This window comes from Cynocephalus volans, chromosome 4, assembly GCF_027409185.1.
Source record: "Cynocephalus volans isolate mCynVol1 chromosome 4, mCynVol1.pri, whole genome shotgun sequence".
Lineage (NCBI taxonomy): Eukaryota > Metazoa > Chordata > Mammalia > Dermoptera > Cynocephalidae > Cynocephalus > Cynocephalus volans.
In genome coordinates, this window is record NC_084463.1 from 37,687,759 (window position 1) to 37,710,411 (window position 22,653).

The 22,653-nt window shown below is 34.1% G+C and overlaps 1 protein-coding gene across 1 annotated transcript; it reads left to right on the forward strand.

Annotated features, from left to right (window-relative positions):
* Positions 1–12,974: 12,974 nt before the first annotated feature.
* LOC134374577 (olfactory receptor 14C36-like) lies at positions 12,975–13,913 on the forward strand. The gene has a single exon (XM_063092384.1). It carries the CDS (start codon positions 12,975–12,977, stop codon positions 13,911–13,913), a length of 939 nt encoding a protein of 312 aa, XP_062948454.1.
* Positions 13,914–22,653: the final 8,740 nt, after the last annotated feature.

Genomic DNA, 22,653 nt, shown 5'->3' on the forward strand with positions numbered 1-22,653 from the left:
GTTCAGTCTGGGTAGTTTGTATACATCCAGAAATTTATCCATATTTCCCAGGTTTTCATATTTTTGTCATAAAGTTGTTTATAATAGTCTGTAATGATCCTTCATATTTCTATGGTATTGGTTATAATGTCTCCCTTTTCATTTCTGATTTTTGATATTTGGGTCTTCTCTCTTCTTTTTTTCTTTTTTGTTAACCTTGTTAATGATTTGTCTATTTTATTTATATTCTCAAAAAATCAGCTTTTTGTTTTGTTGATTTTTTTAAAATCATTTTGGAGGTCTCTTGCATTTAGTCCTGCTCTGATCTTAATTATTTCTATCCATCTACTACTTAAGGACTAGATTGTTATTTTACTGAATATAAAAATTCTCAGTTAGTTTCTCTTTTCCTGCTTGTTGATAATTTTTTGGGGGATCCTGCAACTCAAAAGCAATAAAATAAATAATGATTAAACAATGGAGAAAGGAACTGAATAGACATTTTTCCAGAAAAGACATACAAATGGACAACACATATATGAAAAGGTGCTCAACATCACTAATTATCAGACAAATGCAAGTCAAAACCATGATGGCATAGCCTTTCACACCTGTTTAAATGGTTATGATCAGAAAGACAAATATAGTCATTGTTGGAAAGAATGTGCAGAAAGTGGGGAACCCATATACTATTAGTGGGGATGTAAATTGGTGCAGCCATCATGGAAAACATCATTTAATATATTTTTGAGATTCCTCAAAAAAAATAAAAATAGAACTACCATTTGATTCAGCAATCCCATTTTTGGGTATGTATCCAGAGATATTGAAATCAGAATCCTAAAGAGATATCTTCACTAACATGTTTATTGCAGCAGTATTTACATTACACAATAGATTTCTGCTACTCATTTTTTTTCACTCAAACCCTAGTTGATTATACACATTTGTAGGTGGAAAATTGACTATCAATAGTTGTAATAATTGTGTACATTATGGGATGGTCAAATCAGTATAGTTAGCTCATTCATCATTACAATATGTAGTCATTCTTTGTGTCTGCTAACAAGTTTCTCATTAATATTTCATCAATCTCCCTCCATCTCTAGCGCCGCCTTCCCCTCTCCACTTCTAGTAATCACACTTCTGTTCTCTCCCTCTAAAAGTTCAACTTATTTTTTTCTTTATTTCTCTCTTTTATAATAATATTCAGCCATAAAAAATAATGAAATTGAGCCATTCACAGCAATATGGATGAGCCTGAAGAAAATTATGTTAAGTGAAACAACCCTGACACATAAAGAGAAATATCCCACATCCTCACTCATAAGTGAGAGCCGAATTACTAAATATTCCCTTTGATTTATTTCCTTGTTTCTCCTCTAAAGCACAAATCTTCTTGCGACCATTTTAAATAAAGACCCAGGTCACATTTCTTTTCTGCTTAACATCCGCTATAGATTCTTTTCTCATTCAAAATAAAAGACAAAGTCTTTAAAATGGGCTTAATTCTCTTTATTTTCATTCTGTCACTCTTATTTTCTTTCTAGCATCTCTTGCTCTCCTATTTATTCAAGGTACAGCTAGGAAGGCCTCCTTGCCATGCCTCACTGACAAATATTCTCTGCTTGAGCAGGCTTTAGTCAGCCTTTTAAACCTTCTTCTAGGCCCATCTATTCATATCCTTGTAAAATCAAGTTTTAGCAACAAACCATGGTAATTCAGTTTAGCAACAACCTCCACCACCCTATATATCTGATCACCCTCAATATCTGATCACGTTTCTCATTCTTCACCATCTACCAGGTGATGTCTGATAACCCTGAGCTGTCTTCAGTAGTCAAGTTAGCCCGAATTCCCTTTACCCCTGATGTTTCCTATTAATAATTTTTATCTAGTGACCCTCACACTGGTCCTTGGCTATAAATTTCCAGTGGCCCATGCTGTATTTGATGTTGAGCCCAATCTCTCTCTCATGCTCCAAATTCCCATTAGTCTCTATACCTATCTTGATGGTCATGAAAATATATTACTGCATTTTTATTTCTTTAACTCAAACACACTGTACTATCTGCACCTGCTTTTCCTTTCTGTTTTCAATTCTAGACTAGATGTCATAGTAGCATTCCATCATATATCCTGGGAGCAATGTTCAAATATCAACTCCTCAGCTGTGCTTTGGAAATGAAACAGACCCTGATATTCTCCTTAGCTATTCCTATAACCCCAGCCAGAGCAGACCTCAGCTGGGGGACAGCAAGTAGCTAAAAAAAAAAAAAAAAAAATTGGCTTGTCCATACAGGGTGAGCTGAATTCCTAGGAAAACCAATAAAGTTTGCTTAACTATTAGTTAAGAATAGAGTTACTTAAACATATACCTTCCTTAGGCTGAGCATGATTTCATGATCATGAGATGTTTCTTCCTTAACGGAATGTCTTCAGACAATATCTGTGATAGCAGTCTCAAGTTGTTTTGCAGAACACCATTAAGCACAAGGCTATTTTGCTCTTTACACACCTCCAGATTCAAAGGAGCCAAGTAGGACCTTAGTCAGGATGCCAGAAATAGTTGTGCTGAATTCACCGTGATTCGCCACTCAGGTCCTAGGGGAAGGCCAGCGTCCAGCCATCACAGCTTTTAGCCTTCGGGCGAATTAGGAAAGTATAAAAAATATCACAAAAGTGTCAATTTTATGTCCTTAAAACATCAGAAACAGTATAAATCTCTTTTGAGCAGTTGACTTAGTCAAAAATGTCTAAATTAAATATTGAAAATATTTTTATTTTACCTAAAATTTTAAAGAATAGATTTATTTACCAAAGACTTGACATTCAGCCCGATCTCTCTCCTGTGCTCCAAATTCCCATTGGTCCCTATACCTATCTTGATGGTCCTGTTAATGTATTAATAAACTTTTACTTCTTTAACTCACACACACATTACTATTTGCACTTGCTTTTCCTCTCTAACTAAAAGTCATGGGAACTTGACAGCACTTAGGCTTATTTACTTAATTTAGGACTGTGCATTTTTTATGACCCAATTTGGTACCATGTAGACCATATTCAAACACATGTGTAGACATAAATATATATAGACAACATACAGCTTACGCATGCATAGATGCATACATAAAAAAACACACACACAGAAACAAATAAAGATCTTATAGCTTACACTTAAAATTTTAGCAATGAGACAGTTACAATATAAAACTTACTTGTTAAAAAAGGACAGTAGGAAATAGGACTGGGCACAGACTTCATGAATACGACCCCAAAAGCACGGGCAACCAAAGGAAAAATAAACAAATGGGATTATATCAAACTAAAAAGCTTCTGCACAGCAAAAAAAACAATTAACAGAGTTAAAAGACAACCAACAGAGTGGGAGAAAATATTTGCAAAATATACATCCGACAAAGGATTAATATCCAGAATATATAAGGAACTCAAACAACTTTACAAGAAGAAAACAAGCAACCCAATTAAAAAATGGGCAAAAGAGCTAAGTAGGCATTTCTCTAAGGAAAACATACAAATGGCCAACAGACATATGAAAAAATGCTCAACATCACTCAGCATCCGGGAAATGCAAATCAAAACCACATTGAGATACCATCTAACCCCAGTTAGGATGGCTAAAATCCAAAAGACTCTGAACGATAAATGCTGGCGAGGTTGCAGAGAAAAAGGAACTCTCATACATTGTTGGTGGGACTGCAAAATGGTGCAGCCTCTATGGAAAATGGTATGGAGGTTCCTCAAACAATTGCAGATAGATCTACCATACGACCCAGCTATCCCACTGTTGGGAATATACCCAGAGGAATGGAAATCATCAAGTCGAAGGTATACCTGTTCCCCAGTGTTCATCGCAGCACTCTTTACAATAGCCAAGAGTTGGAACCAGCCCAAATGTCCATCATCAGATGAGTGGATACGGAAAATGTGGTATATCTACACAATGGAATACTACTCAGCTATAAAAACGAATGAAATACTGCCATTTGCAACAACATGGATGGACCTTGAGAGAATTATATTAAGTGAAACAAGTCAGGCACAGAAAGAGAAATACCACATGTTCTCACTTATTGGTGGGAGCTAAAAATAAATATATAAATTCACACACACACACACACACACACACACACACACACACACACACACACACACACACACACACACACACAAACCGGGGGGGGGGGAGAAGATATAACAACCACAACTACTTGATGTTGATACGACAAGCAAATAGAAAGGACATTGTTGGGGGGGAGGGGGGGAGGGAGGAGGGAGGGAGGTTTTGGGGATGGGGAGCAATAATCAGCCACAATGTATATCAACAAAATAAAACTTAATAAAAAAATAAAATAAAATAAAATAAAAAGGACAGTAAGATTTAAATCACGTATCTGTAAATAAAAAATGCTAAGGCTTATCTTCCCCACATGACAAGAAGCCAGGTAGCAATTTTACATTTCAACGCACAGAGAAAGAATGCGAGCTTTTCCAAGGAGTTTGAGTGTGCCAGAGAAGACACAGAAAGATTAGAAAATGAATGCCAAGACAAAATACAATCATAGAAATTTACCACATTACAAGGAGATCAATTTTAGTTAGCTATGTGGCTTCCTCCATTCCCTTCTTTCTTCTTTTCCCTCTTTCTTTCATTCTTTTCTTCTTTTTATCATGACTGTTTCACAGGTTATGGGTCTACCAATCATCTATCAAGAGGCACACTCTGTGTGAATTCATTTTATACACTTTGCAATCATTGAAGACTGCTATTTATATCTAGTATTTCACTACGGCGTGCAGATTGCTGATATTATAATTTTATTATTCCTTCTTCATGTATCAACTATAGTATTTTTACGAGTAGAAATTTCTTTTGATCCACTATTTGGCTATCATGGGATAGAGTCTACATACAAATGGCAGAATAAATTCTTAACTCTATATCGCTTTTTACTGGTGTTTAAATAATGAATTGATTTTCTAGCATCTGCCAAAGAGACCAATGACATGTTGTTGTTACTTTAGCATCATTATGAATTGATGAATTTAAATTCATTTGAAGTGTTTCTATTAATTAATGTTATTCTTCTATTTAATGTTGAAATTGCCTAATTTTGTCTATCATTAATTTCTTCACATTGGCTCCTTAGTCTTTTGGCATGGTGCAGGAAGTGTTACATAGCTTCCTTGAAATCTTTTTAGTATACTGAGGAAGTCCAGGATCATCTTGATTATTTCCTGTCACAACCCTGGCGTGACATATTTGTCCAAATGTCTATATAGCATAAAGTGATATTTACCAACTAAAATCATGGCACTATGTAGGCTCACTTCTACTGGCCATGTTCCTAGACTTGATCAGTGAATAAAACTAAAAATTATATATATATGTATAATTATATGCATGCACATATATACAGTTTATACTTATATTTTCTAATCATATATAGGACCACACACACAAAAAATAATATTTTATTTGAACCTGAAAATCTCACTTCCCTATCACACTAACATAATCATTTATTTGATTTATCCTGGAAAACTCACACAAAGACACGTAATAACAATACCCACAAATTCACCCTAGTGTGCACTTCTAAAGCTAGTTTTTTCCTCCCAATTCCTTTTCTTCTTCGATGTTTCTAAGGGTATAGTAAGATTATTATTTTTTAAAGCCACTTGAAACAATTCCTTATTTCCCCTGACAGCATTAACTTGACTCTCATTCTGATTTACTTATTTCATATGTGTGATTTTGTTGAAGTTTTATTTTTTAAATTTGTTTCTCTTAATCATGTAAAACCTTACATGTTTAAGTAAAAACTACAAAACTAGGTGGATTAAGAGAAGTCTTACTTCTATTTCTGTACTCCGTATTCCTGCCCTTCTTTTTTATTTGGGTAAACATTTTCTAAAATATCACTTATTTTTACAGTAGAGGGCAACCTGTGTACACATTTGCATCTCCCTGCATAGGTAAGGGACACAGCAAATTGTATACACTTTTCTTCACTTCACTGTCCTCAAAAGATATGTGGGAAAACTTCTGTAGACTTATACAGTTTCCTTTTTTCTTTTTGACCAGCCTAGTACTTCATTATGTGGAAATCTTTACTGATCTTCCTACTGAGAGGTCTTTGGATTGTTTCTAGTTCTTTCCTATTACAAATTGGTCTGCAACATATAAACAATGTATTTCTGTGATGTGGGTAGAATATTCTTGGAAATAAAATTTATAAGCTAAAAGGTAAATATATATGTTGTTTTGCTCAGTATTGCATATTGCCAAATTTTCAATAGGGCTATTCATTTGCATTTTTATAGAAAGGCAAAAAAACTTTTGCCCACCTTGAACTTTTGCTAAATGAATAGGTGGTTAACAGATTTCCTGAAAGTTTTAATCAGCATGTTTCTTACAATAACTGCAGCAGAACATCTTTTGAAATGTATGAAAACTATTTGTTTCCGGGAACAGCAGAGCTAGGGTCCCCACATCAAAGTCATGTTCCAGGAGCCCTGCTCTTTAAGCATCACCTAATACTTTCTCCCAGAAATCACTTGTAAGTAATTTCCTATTCCGAAGTGAATAATACATTAAAGCAACAGAAAAACACACTGAATGCTGGCAAAAACAGACTCTGCTTGAATTTTCACCTTTAGAAGACCGACCAAAGTACTCTTCTCCTATGTCCCCATGAATTATGCTGTCAGTCTTTCTCAGTTCAGATTTGCGTTGCCTGAAATCATGTGTCATCTCTACAACTGTTGAGGACTTGATCCTATCCTGCTTTCTTTCATACTTTGCATCCCAGTTTTAGTCCTCTCAGAAGTGTTATAGAAATAAAATTACTGTGTGTTGTCATACAAATGATCAGATTATTGTTTTATTCTGGCACCTTATAGGAATAAGCTGAAGCTTTTCCTAAAATGAAGATGTGGCATTTATGCGTATGTGGATAAAGACATCACTGATGAAGAAATTTAAATATAATCAATGCAAACTCATTGATTTTATAAAAATAATTATTTTCACATTTATATACACAGGTGAACAAAATATAAGTAGTTAAAAAGTCTACTGTGTGGTAATTATCCCAATCAGCCATGCACTTGAGGGCTTCTACAGAAAAGGAAATCATCAAAAATGCTTGTAATGTTATCAGTGGAAAATTTTTATTTTATACAAATTATAGGCTTACTTATTTGGCATTTTTTAATTTAATTCTTTGGTAATTATTTATTTAACTAATATGTTGACATCTGAGTGCAGAAAGGAAAACCACACTTTTTATGGAAAGTGAGAGTAGGTGGAGTAGTTAGGAATGGAAAATATTCCACTTGATTTTCATATTTGTGAAGGTAAAGGTAAAAATATTACACACGAATTGTATCTTTGAAATATAATTATGCAGAGCCAAAGATGATTATTTAAAAATTCAAGAAAATAGCCTATGACTATTTTATCTATCTGTAGAGTTTCAAAGGGCTCTTTATTTGCTTGTACCAGTTAATAATATTCCTGTGAAATTTACAAAAATAGTAAAAAAAAAAAAAAAAAAGCAAACACTGTATTCTACTGAAGGTATGGGAATTCAGCTGTTTGGAAACTTCTATCTTGGCTAGTTAAGTTCCACGTAAAAAAATTTCCAGGTAACATGGTTTAAGTAAAATTTCATTTGTAAGAACTACAGACAATGTCTCTGAGTGATGAGGCAGACATGCTGCAGTCTTCATTCAGCAAGAATTTCTCTCCTCCATCCCACACAGAACCCACAATGATCTCTCTCTGTTTCCTAAGCAGATCAGGCTTGATATCTATCAGACTGTTCCAATTCCTGTAATGTTTTTCCCCTATTTATCTTCACGGTTTGCTCCTTCAAATAATCACACTTTTGCTAAAATAGCATGCAATCAGTTCTTCTTTGAACATCCTTTTAAAAATTGCATATCCTACATATCCATGTTCATAGCAGCACAATTCACTATAGCCAAGACGTAGAAGCAACCCAAATGTTCATCAATGGATAAACAGATAAACAAAACGTGGAATAAACATATAAAGGGATATTATTCAATCTTTAAAAATGAAAATCGTGTCACATGCTACAAAACAGATGAGCCTTGAGAAAATTATGCTAATTGAAACCAACCAGTCATGAAAAGACAAATACTGCATTATTTTACTTATATGAGCCACGTCAATTAGTCAAATTCTAGAAACAAAAAGTGCAACGGTAGTTACCAAAGTTGGGGGAGAGGGCAAAGGAGAGTTGTCATTTAATGGGTATAGCATTTCAGTTTTGGAAGATTGAAAAGTTCTGGAGATTTATTTTACAATAATGTCAATGTACTTCACACTACTGAACCATGCACTTAAAAAATTGCATTTTCCCCTCTGGTTTTTTTTTTCATTATAATTATCACCATCTAATGTAATAACAAATTTATTTCCTTATTGAGTTTTAAACCTATTCTTCTTCTCATACCACACGCATGCTCAATAAACTTTAAGACTTTATGATGTGAAAGTTATTGATTTTTTTCTGTTTTATTTCCTTGGTTTATTAACACTTTATAAAATAAGGCATTCACTCAGTAAACATTGTTTGAGTGGCAGTATGAGCCCCTTGTGAGTAAAATATAAAAGCAGAAATGAAAGACTGGCTATTTCTCTGACCCAGTGCCACCCCAGGTTTCACCATCCTGAGGCAGTTGACCTTAGTGGAGGTGTAGTCAGCTCAGTGTGAACTCTGAGGAGCCACCTCCTCTCCTTTCCCAATGGTGGGTCCCTTTCTTTAGCTGCTTAGATATATTCTTTCTCATAGGTATGCAGATGTGTGTTTATTAGTGCAAGTACACATCTCTCTATACCCTTTCAGCATAGCCAGGGTTTCAATGAGAGGTTAGGTATTTGCCCAATTTGTAGCTAAGGTAGTTTTACTGAGTTTTACTACAGAGCTCTTTCTAGGCCACAAAATCTCAGTAACATCTGTTTTCTGCTTACTAACATTCTGAACGATGAGGTAATCAAGGTTTTCATTTCTCACTACTATGCGTGGAGAAAAGTCATTAATCTGAGCGATATGAAATCCATGTGCCTTAGTATTTCCAGAAGTACAACACTTGTGCATGCACAGGTACTTTAATAGGGACAAATTAACTTACTGTTGAGAGTCAATGTTTTCCTGAGTTCCTCCAGGGACTCTGGTGACTTGTCCATGTTTAGGATTGTATTCCTAAAAGGCTTGCTTACAATGATGTAGTAATTGCTACATACTTAGGTAACCATGAACCTGATGACCACAGATAGACCATAGAATTCCTACCGAACTCTTCAAATGAGAAAACACTGACGTTTTTGTCAGTACTTTGAAAAATTGGTCAATCAACGTTTAATCACCTTGTGTGTCAAAAACTACATTAAAGGAATTGATCCCCTATCCAGGGTATGAATATAGTGAGTATATATTATTATTATTATTACTGTCGTTGTTGTTGTTGTTATCATCAATATCATCCCAATCGTTGCTTCTGCTTGATGTTTTCTGCTCACTTTTTTGTACTCCCCTCCTGTCTTATTTGGGAAAGCAAAATGAATTACAATTAAAACAAAACTCTCTATAGGTGCCACATAACTAATCTAGATGAACATGTCAGTGAAAAGTGACTCAGAGTAATTATGTTACAATACTGAATGATTTATTCAATGTAAAGAAACGGGTCAGTTTGTAGCCATGAGATGAAACAAAGCAGTGACCCAGTAGCCAAGTGCTATCACCATTCCCACCATTTCAAAGACTGTCCGAATTCCGATGGATTAAAGTATACGAAATAAAATAGGCAGTTTTCTTTGTGGTAACTATCAATTGAAATGTTACAAGCCAAACAAAAATTTCCAGCTCTCTGAGCGATGTAATCAGGGATGTGCATCTAAGACACAGGCATCTAAGACTGCCCATGAGCAGTAAAATCATAATTTAAGAGGAAGATAAAGAAATATAACATAAAGCATAGGAAGTAAGATATTATAACTATACTAGAGAATATTTAAAACGTGCTACATTGTGCTTATAACTCCGTGATTTAACTATCATGTTAAAAGTGGTGCTAATCTCTTATTTACTCCTCAGTCCCATCTACCTGACTGTGAACTGAAAAAGAGTCACTCTCGAGTGACTGAATATATAAGTGAATATATGAATAAATGGGTGATTCCATGAGTAAGTTAATGAAAACTTTAATCAGTTAATTTTCTGGTTTTACAAGTTAGAAAAAATTATCTGTGGTATTTTTACACAAAAGTTTATACATTATGTATTTATGTTCTATTATGAAAAATGTAGTCCAGTAAATGACCCTGTGGGAAACATTTGTTTAATGATTCCATTTGGAAAAAAATGATTAAAATTATTGCTTCAGGTTTTGGTTTTTTGTTTTCTTTTTTTTTAAAGGAGAGAGATTAAATTATTACCTAGGGGGACAAATTAGTTGCCTGAAGTATTTAAGGTGCAATTTAAATGCAGAGAGTAAATTTTAAAATATACAATATGATCATTTTCTTAATTTGAGGTAAAAATTATAATTTCTAAGGGAACATATACAATACCACATAACCAATAAATTTATGTTTCTATTAACACACTTACCATTTTAATTGTCCAATAATTTTGGAAATGTTTATATACAATAAGTTTCTAAGAAGTGTATTACTACCATGTTTTATGGTAAATGATTGAGGATGATTTGTGGAGCTAAAAGTGGTTCAGGCAAGAGGCAAACCAGATGTTTTTTTAATTCAAACCCTGCTCTTGGAAGTATGTTTTTGTCACATAGAAAGACAAGTTTAAAGCAGAGTTTATTTTATAAATAAAAAGTTAGAATAAATAAAATGATGTTTCAAATATTTGATGGCATCAACTTGAGGCACTTTTAATTTCAATATCAAGTTTTTATCAATTTCAATACATCCATGGAAATTTGAGGTGATGGTACAGCAGAAGTCCATTTTCAGGGGCCCTCAAACATCTAAGCCTAAAAGAAAAAATACAGTCAATACTTACCTTTATAGGTTGAGTGACCTATTTTGAAAAAACTAACCAAGCAATTTGATTAAATAAATTAATTTTTTTAAAAAACAGGTTTTTCCTGATGGTGAATGACTGCTTAATTCAGAAAAACTTTGATGTGACTTGTTTCAGTAAATGCAAATAATTTTAATTTTAATTTTGAGTAATTATCAAGAAACTTTCCTCCTTAGAAGAAAAAAATATAGATTGCTTCAGTCTAGTGTACAGGAATTATTTATTTGGAAAATAAATATGATTTACTCAAAGAAGAGAAATAAACGTTTGTATATATGCAAATCGCAGCACAATATTACGAAAATATGACTGAATTTCATATACTCCAGGCTTTCTTTCCTAATTGCGAGGAGTATACACTGCATGTGGCCAGTCTTCCAATTGTAACCGGTCATAGTAACTTTTCCAGCCATAATAACTTTTCAGTTGGAAAACCAAAGGAGAATAGTTATATTCTTTAAATAAACAGATTTATAACAGGACAATGAAAATAATAATGTTGTTTCAATGAAACAAATTTTGGATTCATTAAGAAGTGCTCCCGTTAAAACTTAAGGAACACTCACAGAATGCAAAACTTTCCAGTATACTAACTGATAACAAAAGTGATTTATCTTGTAATTCTCTCTTATATAAATATTCCATAGCGAAAGTCCCGGTGATTCTTCCAGAGGAGAATTTGTCTTGCTCAATAATATTTCGGACATATGCTTTTTGTGCCTAACATAATAATACATGATTTTCATACATGATAAAAAAATCTAATTGGATCATCATCATAAAAATGTAATGGAAATTAAAATTAGGTCATTATAACAATATGACATTCTTTTGAAAATGGACAGCTACTAAATTGGGCAGAGGCTCCAGGTTGTGTGTTGAATGTTGCATGTATGAGAACCACACCACAGGCAGCTTGTTATGGGGAAAAGGCAGCTGTTAACCTTGGACAGGTTTTCTACTCTCTGTAAAAGAGTGCAATACTAACTTTTGTGATCATTGAGAGATTTAGAATTTGTATATGAATTTTATTTAGAAAGTGGCAATAGCATATCCTGTAAAAATAGTGGCATACAACGATAACAAGGACATTTATGATGTCCTGGGCACTTTCCTACAGGTGTTATACATATCATCCTATTTAATCCTGACCAGGCACAATGAGAGAGAGAACTCATATGACAGAGAAAATTCTTCCTCGCTCAATAAAAACAAAGCAAAACAAAACACAAAGACTAAACCTATAGTTAAAATGCCCATTTAACACCATGAAGAAAGCCACTAGTCTGACTAGTAACTAGAAATAATAACTAGAAACTAATAACTAGAAGTCAAAGCGATGCTCTTTATCACTACACATATTGTGTTTTTGTCCTCTATCCAAAGAACCTTAAAAAAATTCTATTCTGAACGTATAATTTGTTAATTAAATTTTAAAGACATAGATATATTAAATTGGTAATGAGGGTGAATAGTTTCCTTCTTTGTACACAAAGCCATATAGATAAAGAATTAGTGGTAAGAAGAATATTTTAGTGACATTACAACTTATCATTATTAAAATATTTATTTAACATTAAACGTATTTCGAAAACTTTGCCTGACCTTTGCAAGACACAAAGTTGCATTCAATCCTTGAGGAATGTATAAACAACAGCAGCAACAGGAGTAAAGCATCTGCTCAATTTGACTAAGAAGAAAATCACATAGACTAATGGAGGACCACTTAAGTTTCCTTAGAAAATATCGGGGCCATCAATATAGATTCGAGTTAGGAAGGCATTAATTAATACTACAAAAGCGAAGAACCACCTTTACATAATCTAATTCTTTATGGACTCAGATCCTCTCTCTTTACTTCCCAGGTACAAGCTGTGTTACCCACAGATGGCCAATTCTACTGTGATGATGGAATTTCTCCTCATGGGGTTTTCTGACGTGTGGGAACTACGGGTTTTGCATGTTATATCCTTCTCTCTCATGTATTTGGTGACTCTAATGGGGAACATTCTCATTGTTATTGTCACTACCCTTGACAGGAGCCTTCACACACCCATGTACTACTTCCTCAGGAATCTGTCTGTCTTGGATGCATGCTACATTTCTGTAACGGTCCCTAACTCATGCATCAATTCCCTGCTCGACAGCAGCACCATTTCAAAGTCAGGATGTGTATCTCAGGTCTTCCTAGTGGTTTTCTTTGTGTATGTGGAGCTTCTGTTTCTCACCATCATGGCCTGTGACCGTTATGTAGCCATCTGCCGGCCCCTCCACTACCCTGTGATCATGAACTCTCGAATCTGCATCCAAACAACACTGGCCTCTCTGTTCAGTGGTCTTGTCTATGCAGGTGTGCACACTGGCAACACATTCCGGCTGCCCTTCTGTCAGTCCAATGTTATTCACCAGTTCTTCTGTGACATACCCTCTCTACTGAAGCTCTCTTGCTCTGACACCTTCAGCAATGAGATTGTGATTGTTGCCTCTGGACTTGGAATTGGTGGAGGCTGTTTCATTTTCATTATCTGGTCTTATGTTCACATCTTTTCTACTGTGCTCAAGTTTCCAAGTAGAGCAGACAGAACGAAGGCCTTTTCCACCTGTGTCCCCCACATCCTCGTGGTGTCAGTCTTCCTCAGCTCAGCCTTCTATGTGTACCTGAGACCATCTGCAATATCTGCAACAATGCAGGATATTGTCCTTTCTGTGTTCTATTCTATAATTCCTCCTCTTGTCAACCCTATTATCTACAGTCTTAGAAATGAACAAATAAAGCGTGCCATCAAAAAATCCATGAAAAGAATGATTTATTCAGGAAATATGTAGGAAATTGAGTAGACTCACCGTAAACTATTGAGTAATATTCATGTTTTCTGTCATAAGTTGAGATCATTGAATGGGATTATATTGAGATATAATCAATGTAAATTAAATAAGGAAGACTGTTAAATACATCATATATCGAGACTTTCCTTTCTTGAGGTTTTGGATAATTGGAACTTGCCATTGGGTAAAAGATGTTATGAAGAAGAAAGTCTTAATAATACATTTTTTTCAAGTTAAAAACTCTCACAAAAAGAATCAAACTTAAAAAGCCTAAAATGTTATTTTTATAAATATTTTATGTTAAAATTGTTTTATATGTATCCACTTTCAAATATTGATAAACCCAGAATAAAAATGGTGTCGATTAGTTTTCAAAGGCTACATTTAGTGTTATAGAAGAAATAAGAACATTTAGTAATTTATTAATTCAAAATTAAACATAAAATATATATATATTCTTTGGAGGACCATAAAAATGTGTATAAAATATATGCTGCAAAAAAGATAAGTGGGTTTGGTGAGGGGTAGAAGTATGACATGAGGTGATTAGAAATACTTTCCACAGCTTATCTTTCATGTCAAGGAAAAGATATAGATACATCATACTTATCTTTAGACCAAAATTTTGCCAAAAATGTATTCAAGTTCTTTGGGAATACATTTATTTGATTAAGTGGTTTAAACCTTATTTGCTAGGTTGATTAAAGGAATACACAGATTTTGTATTTCCCACTTATTATCACGTTTATCTCTATACATTCATTAAGGTCTTTGAGGAGTTAAACATAATATTATTTTGTATTTTGATAATGTCATATATTTGAATGATTTATTTTGATTGTCAATAGCATCAATCATTATACTATATTATACTGTAATCATTAGTAACCCAAGAGTCTTAATAGTGTAATGCAACAAAGGTTGTTCTAGTTCATATTATCTGCTGAGGGCAGGTCAGCAGGTGAGCTCTCTGCACTGAATACCCTTGGCAAAGAAATTACAAAATAAGAGCCCAGTCACACAGAAATGCTTTTTTAAGCATTTACCAAAAATCCCTGCAACTTGGAAAAATGATGGAAGCACCCACTAATCACAAGTTAAGCGACTACTTCACCACAGAGCTGTTATTTTATAAATATGGATGTAACCTATGGTAGCCCACTGCATGCCTTTCCAGAGAGATTTGGCATATGCCATGGAAAAATACCCTGAACTCACAACCAACCAAACCATTACAAATATTTTAAAGCAATCCAAGTACAGATTTTGAAAACAGGATTAACAGTAAGTAATGTAAAATACCTACTTAAAAAGAGACTCAAATATACATGTAGAGCTAGGGCTGGATCTGGAGCTCACAGACCCCTTGGGCCAGTTCACAAACCCTTCACATGCAGGTCTATGAGCTAGGTAACAGGCAAAAAGGTCCTTGGAGCCTTGGTTGAAGTAGGAATAGTCTTTATTCAGCACACACACATGTACTACCTAGGCAGTCCAAAGTGAAACTCAGAAACTCAACTGCTACTGGCAAAGTCCAGAGAAAAAATTGAGCAGCTGCCAGCAGAGTAAACATGTTCTATTTTTAGACACAAGCTCTGCCGGCCAGCTCTGCTTCACAAACTGAAGAACACACAATAGCAACAAACAAAAGATACATGGGTGCACATGTGCACTAACTCTAACCCCACACAACTTGTTTACAAGAAAGGTGGTGCATGACCCCAACCAGACCTAAGGCGGGGGGACCTGACTAAATTATTCTATTTCCCCCACAATACATAATAACATCAAAGAGAGTTACAACAAAAAAGATGAGGCCCTCATGTTATATATCTCATGAAAAGAAATGGAGTCATAATAGAGTTTTAACTGTCAGAAAAGGATGTAAAATTATTTTGAGTATGGGAAGGTAAATTTCCATAGTCAAGTTCTGGCCACTCAGAGAAACAGAACATGGAAAAGTGCACCCTGGTTCTTTATGTCTCTGCCAGTCATTTCTGGTCACAAGTTATTGGTCCCATAAGTCACATGGCTACATGTGCTGTCTTGGAGAGGTATGTGGGCAATCTCCCCACAAATGCAGGAAAGGGAGAAAAACAGTAATGCCAGTGAATGCTATGATGATCAATATCTCTCTGATTTAAAAGATAAAATGTCAGATACTAAATGCCTATGACCCATGCAATTATTATTAACATTTTCATACAATGACCATATATTCTGTATCAACACTTTCAAATCATAAAAACTGGAATGTATTTGGCTAGAATGGTGCAAAGCTCTTTAAATGAATTATATTATAAAACACTTTAAAAACTTTATGCAATTGATAATAATATTCCTTCATTTAACAAATGGGTGTCAGAGTTTTAAAATATCGTGCAAGTTTGTTAACAGTAAACAGTTTGTAAATAGCCACATTTTGGATTCCATACATCATTTATTGCTTTACAAAGCTTCATATTTTAACCTTTCTAGTTTTTTATTCTTTTTGTTGTCAATTACCCAGAAGTGGAGGTCACTCCATTGAAGGTAACAATTAGGTAAGCTTAGGCTTCTCGCTTCCTTCATGCTTTGCTTTAGGTAACATGTGGCAAAGTGAAGATTTCAGTTTTGAACTTCATTCCAGAATCACTGGTACTACTATAGTCTAAAGGGTATTGGCCCAATACTGAAATTTATCCTAAAATGTACAGTTCCATTTAAAGAATATGGAAATTTAGGAAATCAATATCTGTCTATGAATTCTACTGTGAGACCAGTAGAGTTTCCCCAACCTACACGTTATCTCACTTACACACACAAGGACACTTGGTTAGAATAATCACTTCTAGTGTGCATATGAAGAACATGAGGCAATTTTCTTCTCTGGAGAATACAATTTATTGGTTTTATTCTCCAATATACAATTATATATCCATAGAGGTCATGATATTGGGTATCAGTAGATTTTAGAGACAAGGACATAAAAATGTGTTGGAAGTGAAATATCCTCACAAGGGAGAGAAAGACCCTGCTCACTTTAGAGCAGATTCTGTTCTCACCAGATTTGCTAAGTCAGACATGCATCTGCAGAGGGCCCACATCACATCCATTGGGTCACACCAGGCCTTGGCCCCCAGTATTATCTGTGCTTCAATCCTTCTTATATGCTCAAGTTTACTTGGGAAAAAGAAGAGAAATAACTGTGATAAGAGATGGAATTATGAATATAGAAAAAATAAATTAGAAAAATTCAACAAACTCAAAAACTGTCCCTCAGACAATACAAATCAATGCATAGGTGTCATTAAATAAGGTCAGCAGTATTGAACTACAAAAGAAGATATAGGAAAAAATATAGTAGAAATATCTTTTTTCACCACTTTATATTTTTTATTGAAACATAATTGATTATACATATTTGTGGGGTACAGAGTAGACTGTAGGTATTTGTATATTGTGAAAACCTTTTTAGTAATACAATATAAACCCTTAGATAGAATGATTTAGTTACCAAAACTGGCTCGAAAAATGGATAAAAATGTATGAAATTGATTTACATGTAATATAATTGTAAAATAATTTAATCTCACAAATCTGCTAAGTAAAGGAAGAAAACAGAGCATGATATTTCTGTAGGTATATGAAAGTTAATTTTCTATGGAAAGTCACAAAATTCTGAATAATATTAAAAGTGGCAATAGTTGTTAAGTAAGTATTATGAGGTTCGAAAAACTGATATCTAAATTACAAATGAACACTTTGAGAAATGTTTGGCTTTTCCCAATTTTCATTTAAAATTTTAAAAATACAATACTAATAAAAATATTTACAAATAAAATATAACAAAATATTAGAAAATAAACACACATAAGAGAATAAGAAAATTGTGTGTGTGTCATCATGGATGAAGATTCAAAGAGCAAATATTCCTTTACCAGTTTTCTAATGCTGTGAAAAACTCATCCTAAAACTTAGTGGCTTCAAATGACATTGTAATATATTATCTCTTATAGTTTCTATGAGTCAAAAATCAAGGAACAGCTCATTTGGGAGGTTCTAGCTCAGAGTCCCGGCTGTAGTCAGATGGTGGCTGGCCCCAAAATAGCAGAGTTCTGAAGTAGCTGAGAGCTGCTTGGTCTGGGTGGGTTTGTCTGTCTCTTTCTCTCTCTCTGTCTCCCACTGACACCCCCAGTCCCCCCACCACCTTTGCACATAGTCTCTACAACTTGCTAATTGCCACACAGATTGCAAGCCTCAGGGAAATAGACTGTTTATAGGGTGGCTAAAATACCCAAGCAAAAGTATTCCCAAACGAACAAAATGAAAATACACAGTATAATGTGGTCTAGCTTCAGAAATTATAGAGCATTATTTGTGCCGTACTCTGTTGGTTGAGGCAGGCACAAAGAACTGCACACATTCAAGGGTGGAAGGACACAGATTCTACCTCTTTAAGGGGTAAGTTTCTAGAAAAAGTGTGGATGAGAGACGGTTTTAGTGATTTTTAAAAACACAATCCACTAAAGGTCACAGCCTAGACAAATGCCACTCACAGGCAAAATATGCTCATACCTCCCACAAGACCCATGCCCCACCCGCAAAACAAACTCACAGGCTAGGAAAAAAAGATGGATGAGAGATAATTGAAAAAAGCAAAGTAAATGGAAATATGCAAAAATAATAGAAAAAATACCATAAAAAGCTTTTACTACTTACTAGTTAACTCACAAATTCAAAAGCAAAGATATTTAAACTAAATTTAAAAACTAATAGTATTTAATTTACAAGAAAAAACTCTGAAACGAAAAACACAGAAATTTTATTTAATGAATATATAAACACATACAGTATGTAACCATGAATTAAAATAAAACTGGTCTAACAACTTGAATTTCTGACAAATGGAATTTGTGTCTGTGAGTCAAGGATGATTTAGCATCAGAAAACCCATCAGTGTAAGTTTCCATATTACCAGGCAAATGAGGACTATCATGTGGTTTTCTCAGCAGTAAAATGGAAAGACTGTGATAACTTTCAGTGCATATATAAGATAGTAAGCCATACAACACTAGTAAAATAATGGAGATTACTTAATTTAACAAAGTTTATATATAAATAGAAATGTATTTACTGCTATCAGAATTAATATAAGTATGATTACAACTGTATAACATTGTAGTGGATGAGCTTGCAGGCAAGGGAAAGAAAGCAAAATAAGAACAAATACAAGATTTAAAATTCAGATGGATAAAGCTGAAACACTCCTGCTTTTTAGAGAAGAAATTATCATCTAATTAAAAAAAACTAAACCATAAAATCAATAGACAGCCTATTAATCTAAGAAGCAATTCATTATATTTCTCTTTCCATGAGAGTCAGAGGTCACCTGTGATTCTGCCTGCACCTTATCATTGATGTGCAGTGATTTCTGCAAATCAACACAACCTCTACAGGGTAGAAAAAAAAAATAGACATGCCACTATCTAAGTTAACCAAAAAAAAAAAAAAGAAAGAAAATGAGAGAATACCCAAATAACAAATATAAAAACACAAAACAAAACAAAACAAAATCCAATAATCACTGCCATGAATCCACAAGGGAAAAAAACCCCACTGGTAGAACAATAATGCAAGTGAGAAAGAGAAAGAAACTGTATATTATCAACTCAAAAAAACAATGAACATGGAACACAAACAATAAAATGGAAAGAATGTAAAAAAAGTGTATTTAAAACATCCAAACTAAAATCAATAAAATGCCAGAAGTAAGACGATACCTTTCAATAACAACTCTGAATGTAAAACATATTAAACTACCCACTCAAAAGACACTGACTGGTTGAATTGAAAAGCTAGGGTCAACTACATGCTTTCTTCAAAAGACTAACCTCACCTGTAAAGACACACACAGACTAATAGTGAAGGGATGGAACATGATATACTGCATGAATGTAAAACAAAAACAAGCAGCAGTAGTTATTCATTCAATGGATAAAATAGACTGAAAAGCAAAATCCATAAAAATAGACAAAGAAGGCTACTAATGTATTAACAGATGGATCTATCCAGCAAGAAGACATAACAACAATAAATATACATTCACCCAACACCTGAGCACTCAGATATATAAACCAAGCACTATTAGTCCTAAAGAAAGAGAGAGACCTCAATATGATAATAGCAGGGAACCTGAACACCAGTCTCTCATCTCTGGACAGATCATCTAGGCAACAAATCAACAAGAGACACAGGATTTAAACTGCACTTTCGGCCAATTGGGCATGTGAGATAGCTACAGAACATTTCATCCAACAACTACAGAATATACATTCTTCTCATCAGCACACGGAACACTTTCCAAAATAAACTACATGGCAGATCACAAATCAAGTCTCAACAAATTTTTAAAAATTGAAACCATTTCAAGTATCTCTTCAAACCACGATAGATTACAACTGGAAATCAATACAAAGCCAAACTCTGGAAACTCTACAAATACATGGAAATTAAACAACAGGTTTCTGAATGACTATGGGATAAAAAAGAAATTAAATAGGAAATCAAAAATTTTTTGAAACTAATGAAAATAAAGACACACCATTATTAAAACTTGTGGGATACTGCAAAAGCAGTATTTAGAGGGAATTTTATTGCAATAAATGTTTACATCAAAATAATAGAAATATTTCAAAACAATAACCTAACAATAAATCTCAAAGAATTAGAAAAAAGGAGTTATCCAATCCCCAAATTAGTAGATGGAAAGACATAATTAAAATCTGAGTAGAACTAAATGAAATAGAAACACAAAAAAATGATATAAAAGATCAATGAAACAAAAAGTTGTTTTTTTTTCCAGAAGATGGACAAAATGGACAGACCATTATCTAGGCTAACTAACAAAGGTAGAGAGAAGACCCAAATCACAAAAATCAGAAATGAAAAAGGAGACATTACAACCAATATCACAGAAATACAAAGAATCATTAGACACTATTATAAACAACTATATGCCAACAAATTTTAAAGCCTGTAGAAAATAAATGAATTTCTGGACACATAAAAATTCCTGTGATTGAAACAAAATGACATAGAAAACCTGAACAGGCCAATAATTGTTCACTGAGATTGAAGCAATAATCAGAAGTATCCCAACAAAGAAAACCCCAGGACCAGATGGCTTCATCACTGAACTCTACCAAAAATTTAAAGAAGTAATACTAATTCTCTTCCAACTATTCCAAATAATAAAACCAGAGGCCATTCTGCCAAACTCATTCTGCAGTCACCCTGATACCTAAACCAGAAAAACATACGGCAACAGCACCAAAAGAAAACTACAGGCCAATATCTCTGATGAACATTGTAGCAAAATCTTCAACAAAATATTAGCAATCACAATACAGCAACACATTAAAAAAAGTATGTATGCACCATGATCAAGTGGCATTTATCCCAGGGACACAAAGATGGTTCAATATACTCAAATCAGTAAATGTGACACACCACATCAACAAAATAAAGGACAAAAAACCATGTGGTTAGTTACCTCAACAGATGCAGTAAAAGCATTTGAAAGAATTCGACATACCTTCATGATAAAAGCTCTTGGCAAATTCAGTGTAGAAGGAACATATCTCAGCATAGTAAAAGCTGTATATGACAAACCCACCACCAATATTATCCTGAATGGGGAAGAGCTGAAAGATTTTCCCTTAAGAACAGTAACAAGACAAAGATACCCACTCTTACCACTCACCTGTAACATGGTAATACAAGTAGGTACTAGCCAGAGCAATCAGGTCAGAGAAAGAAATAAAGGGCATCCAGACTGGAAAGGATGAAGTCAAGCTACTTCAGTTTGCAGATGATGTGCTCCTATATACAGGAAAACTTAAAGACTCTACCAAAAAACTCTTAGAGCTGATAAACAATTTCAGTAAATTTCCAGGATAAAGGATCAACATGCAAAAATCAGTAGTGTTTATATATGCTGACAATGAAATGGCAGAAAAAGAAATCAAGCAGCAAGCCCATTTAAAATGGGCACCACCCCCCAAAAAAAACAACAACCTAGGAATCAATTTAAGAATGGGGAACATCTCTACAATGAAAACTACAAATCACTGCTGAAAGATATTAAAGGGGACACAAAAAGATGGAAAGACATTCCATGCTCTTCTGTTGAAAGAATTAACATTGTAAAATATCCATACTACCCAAAGTAATCTACAGATTGAATGCAATTTCTATCAGAATACCAATGACATTCTTCACAGAAATAGAAAAAACAAACAAACAAAAAAAAGAACAACCCTATCATTCATGTGGGACAACAAAAGACCTTGAATAGCCAAAGCAATCTTGAACAAAAATAAATAAATAGAGCTGTAGGCATTGCACTACCTGACTTCAAGTTATACTACAAAGCTATAGTAACCAAAGCAGCATGTTACTGGCATATAAACAGGTACTCCAATCAATGGAACAGAATAGAGAACCAAGAAAGCAACCCACATCCTTACAACTAACTAATATTTGACAAGAGCAGCAGGAGAGTACATCGGGGAAAGACTGCCTCTTCAGTATGTGGTGCGGGGAAAACGGAACATCCATAAGTAGTTGAATGAATCTTGACATATTCTTCTTGCCATATACCAAAATCAACTCAAAATGGATTAAAGATTTATATCATAGAGCTAAAACTCTAAAACTACTGATGTCTATAGGGGAAAGACTTCAGGAAGTAGGACAA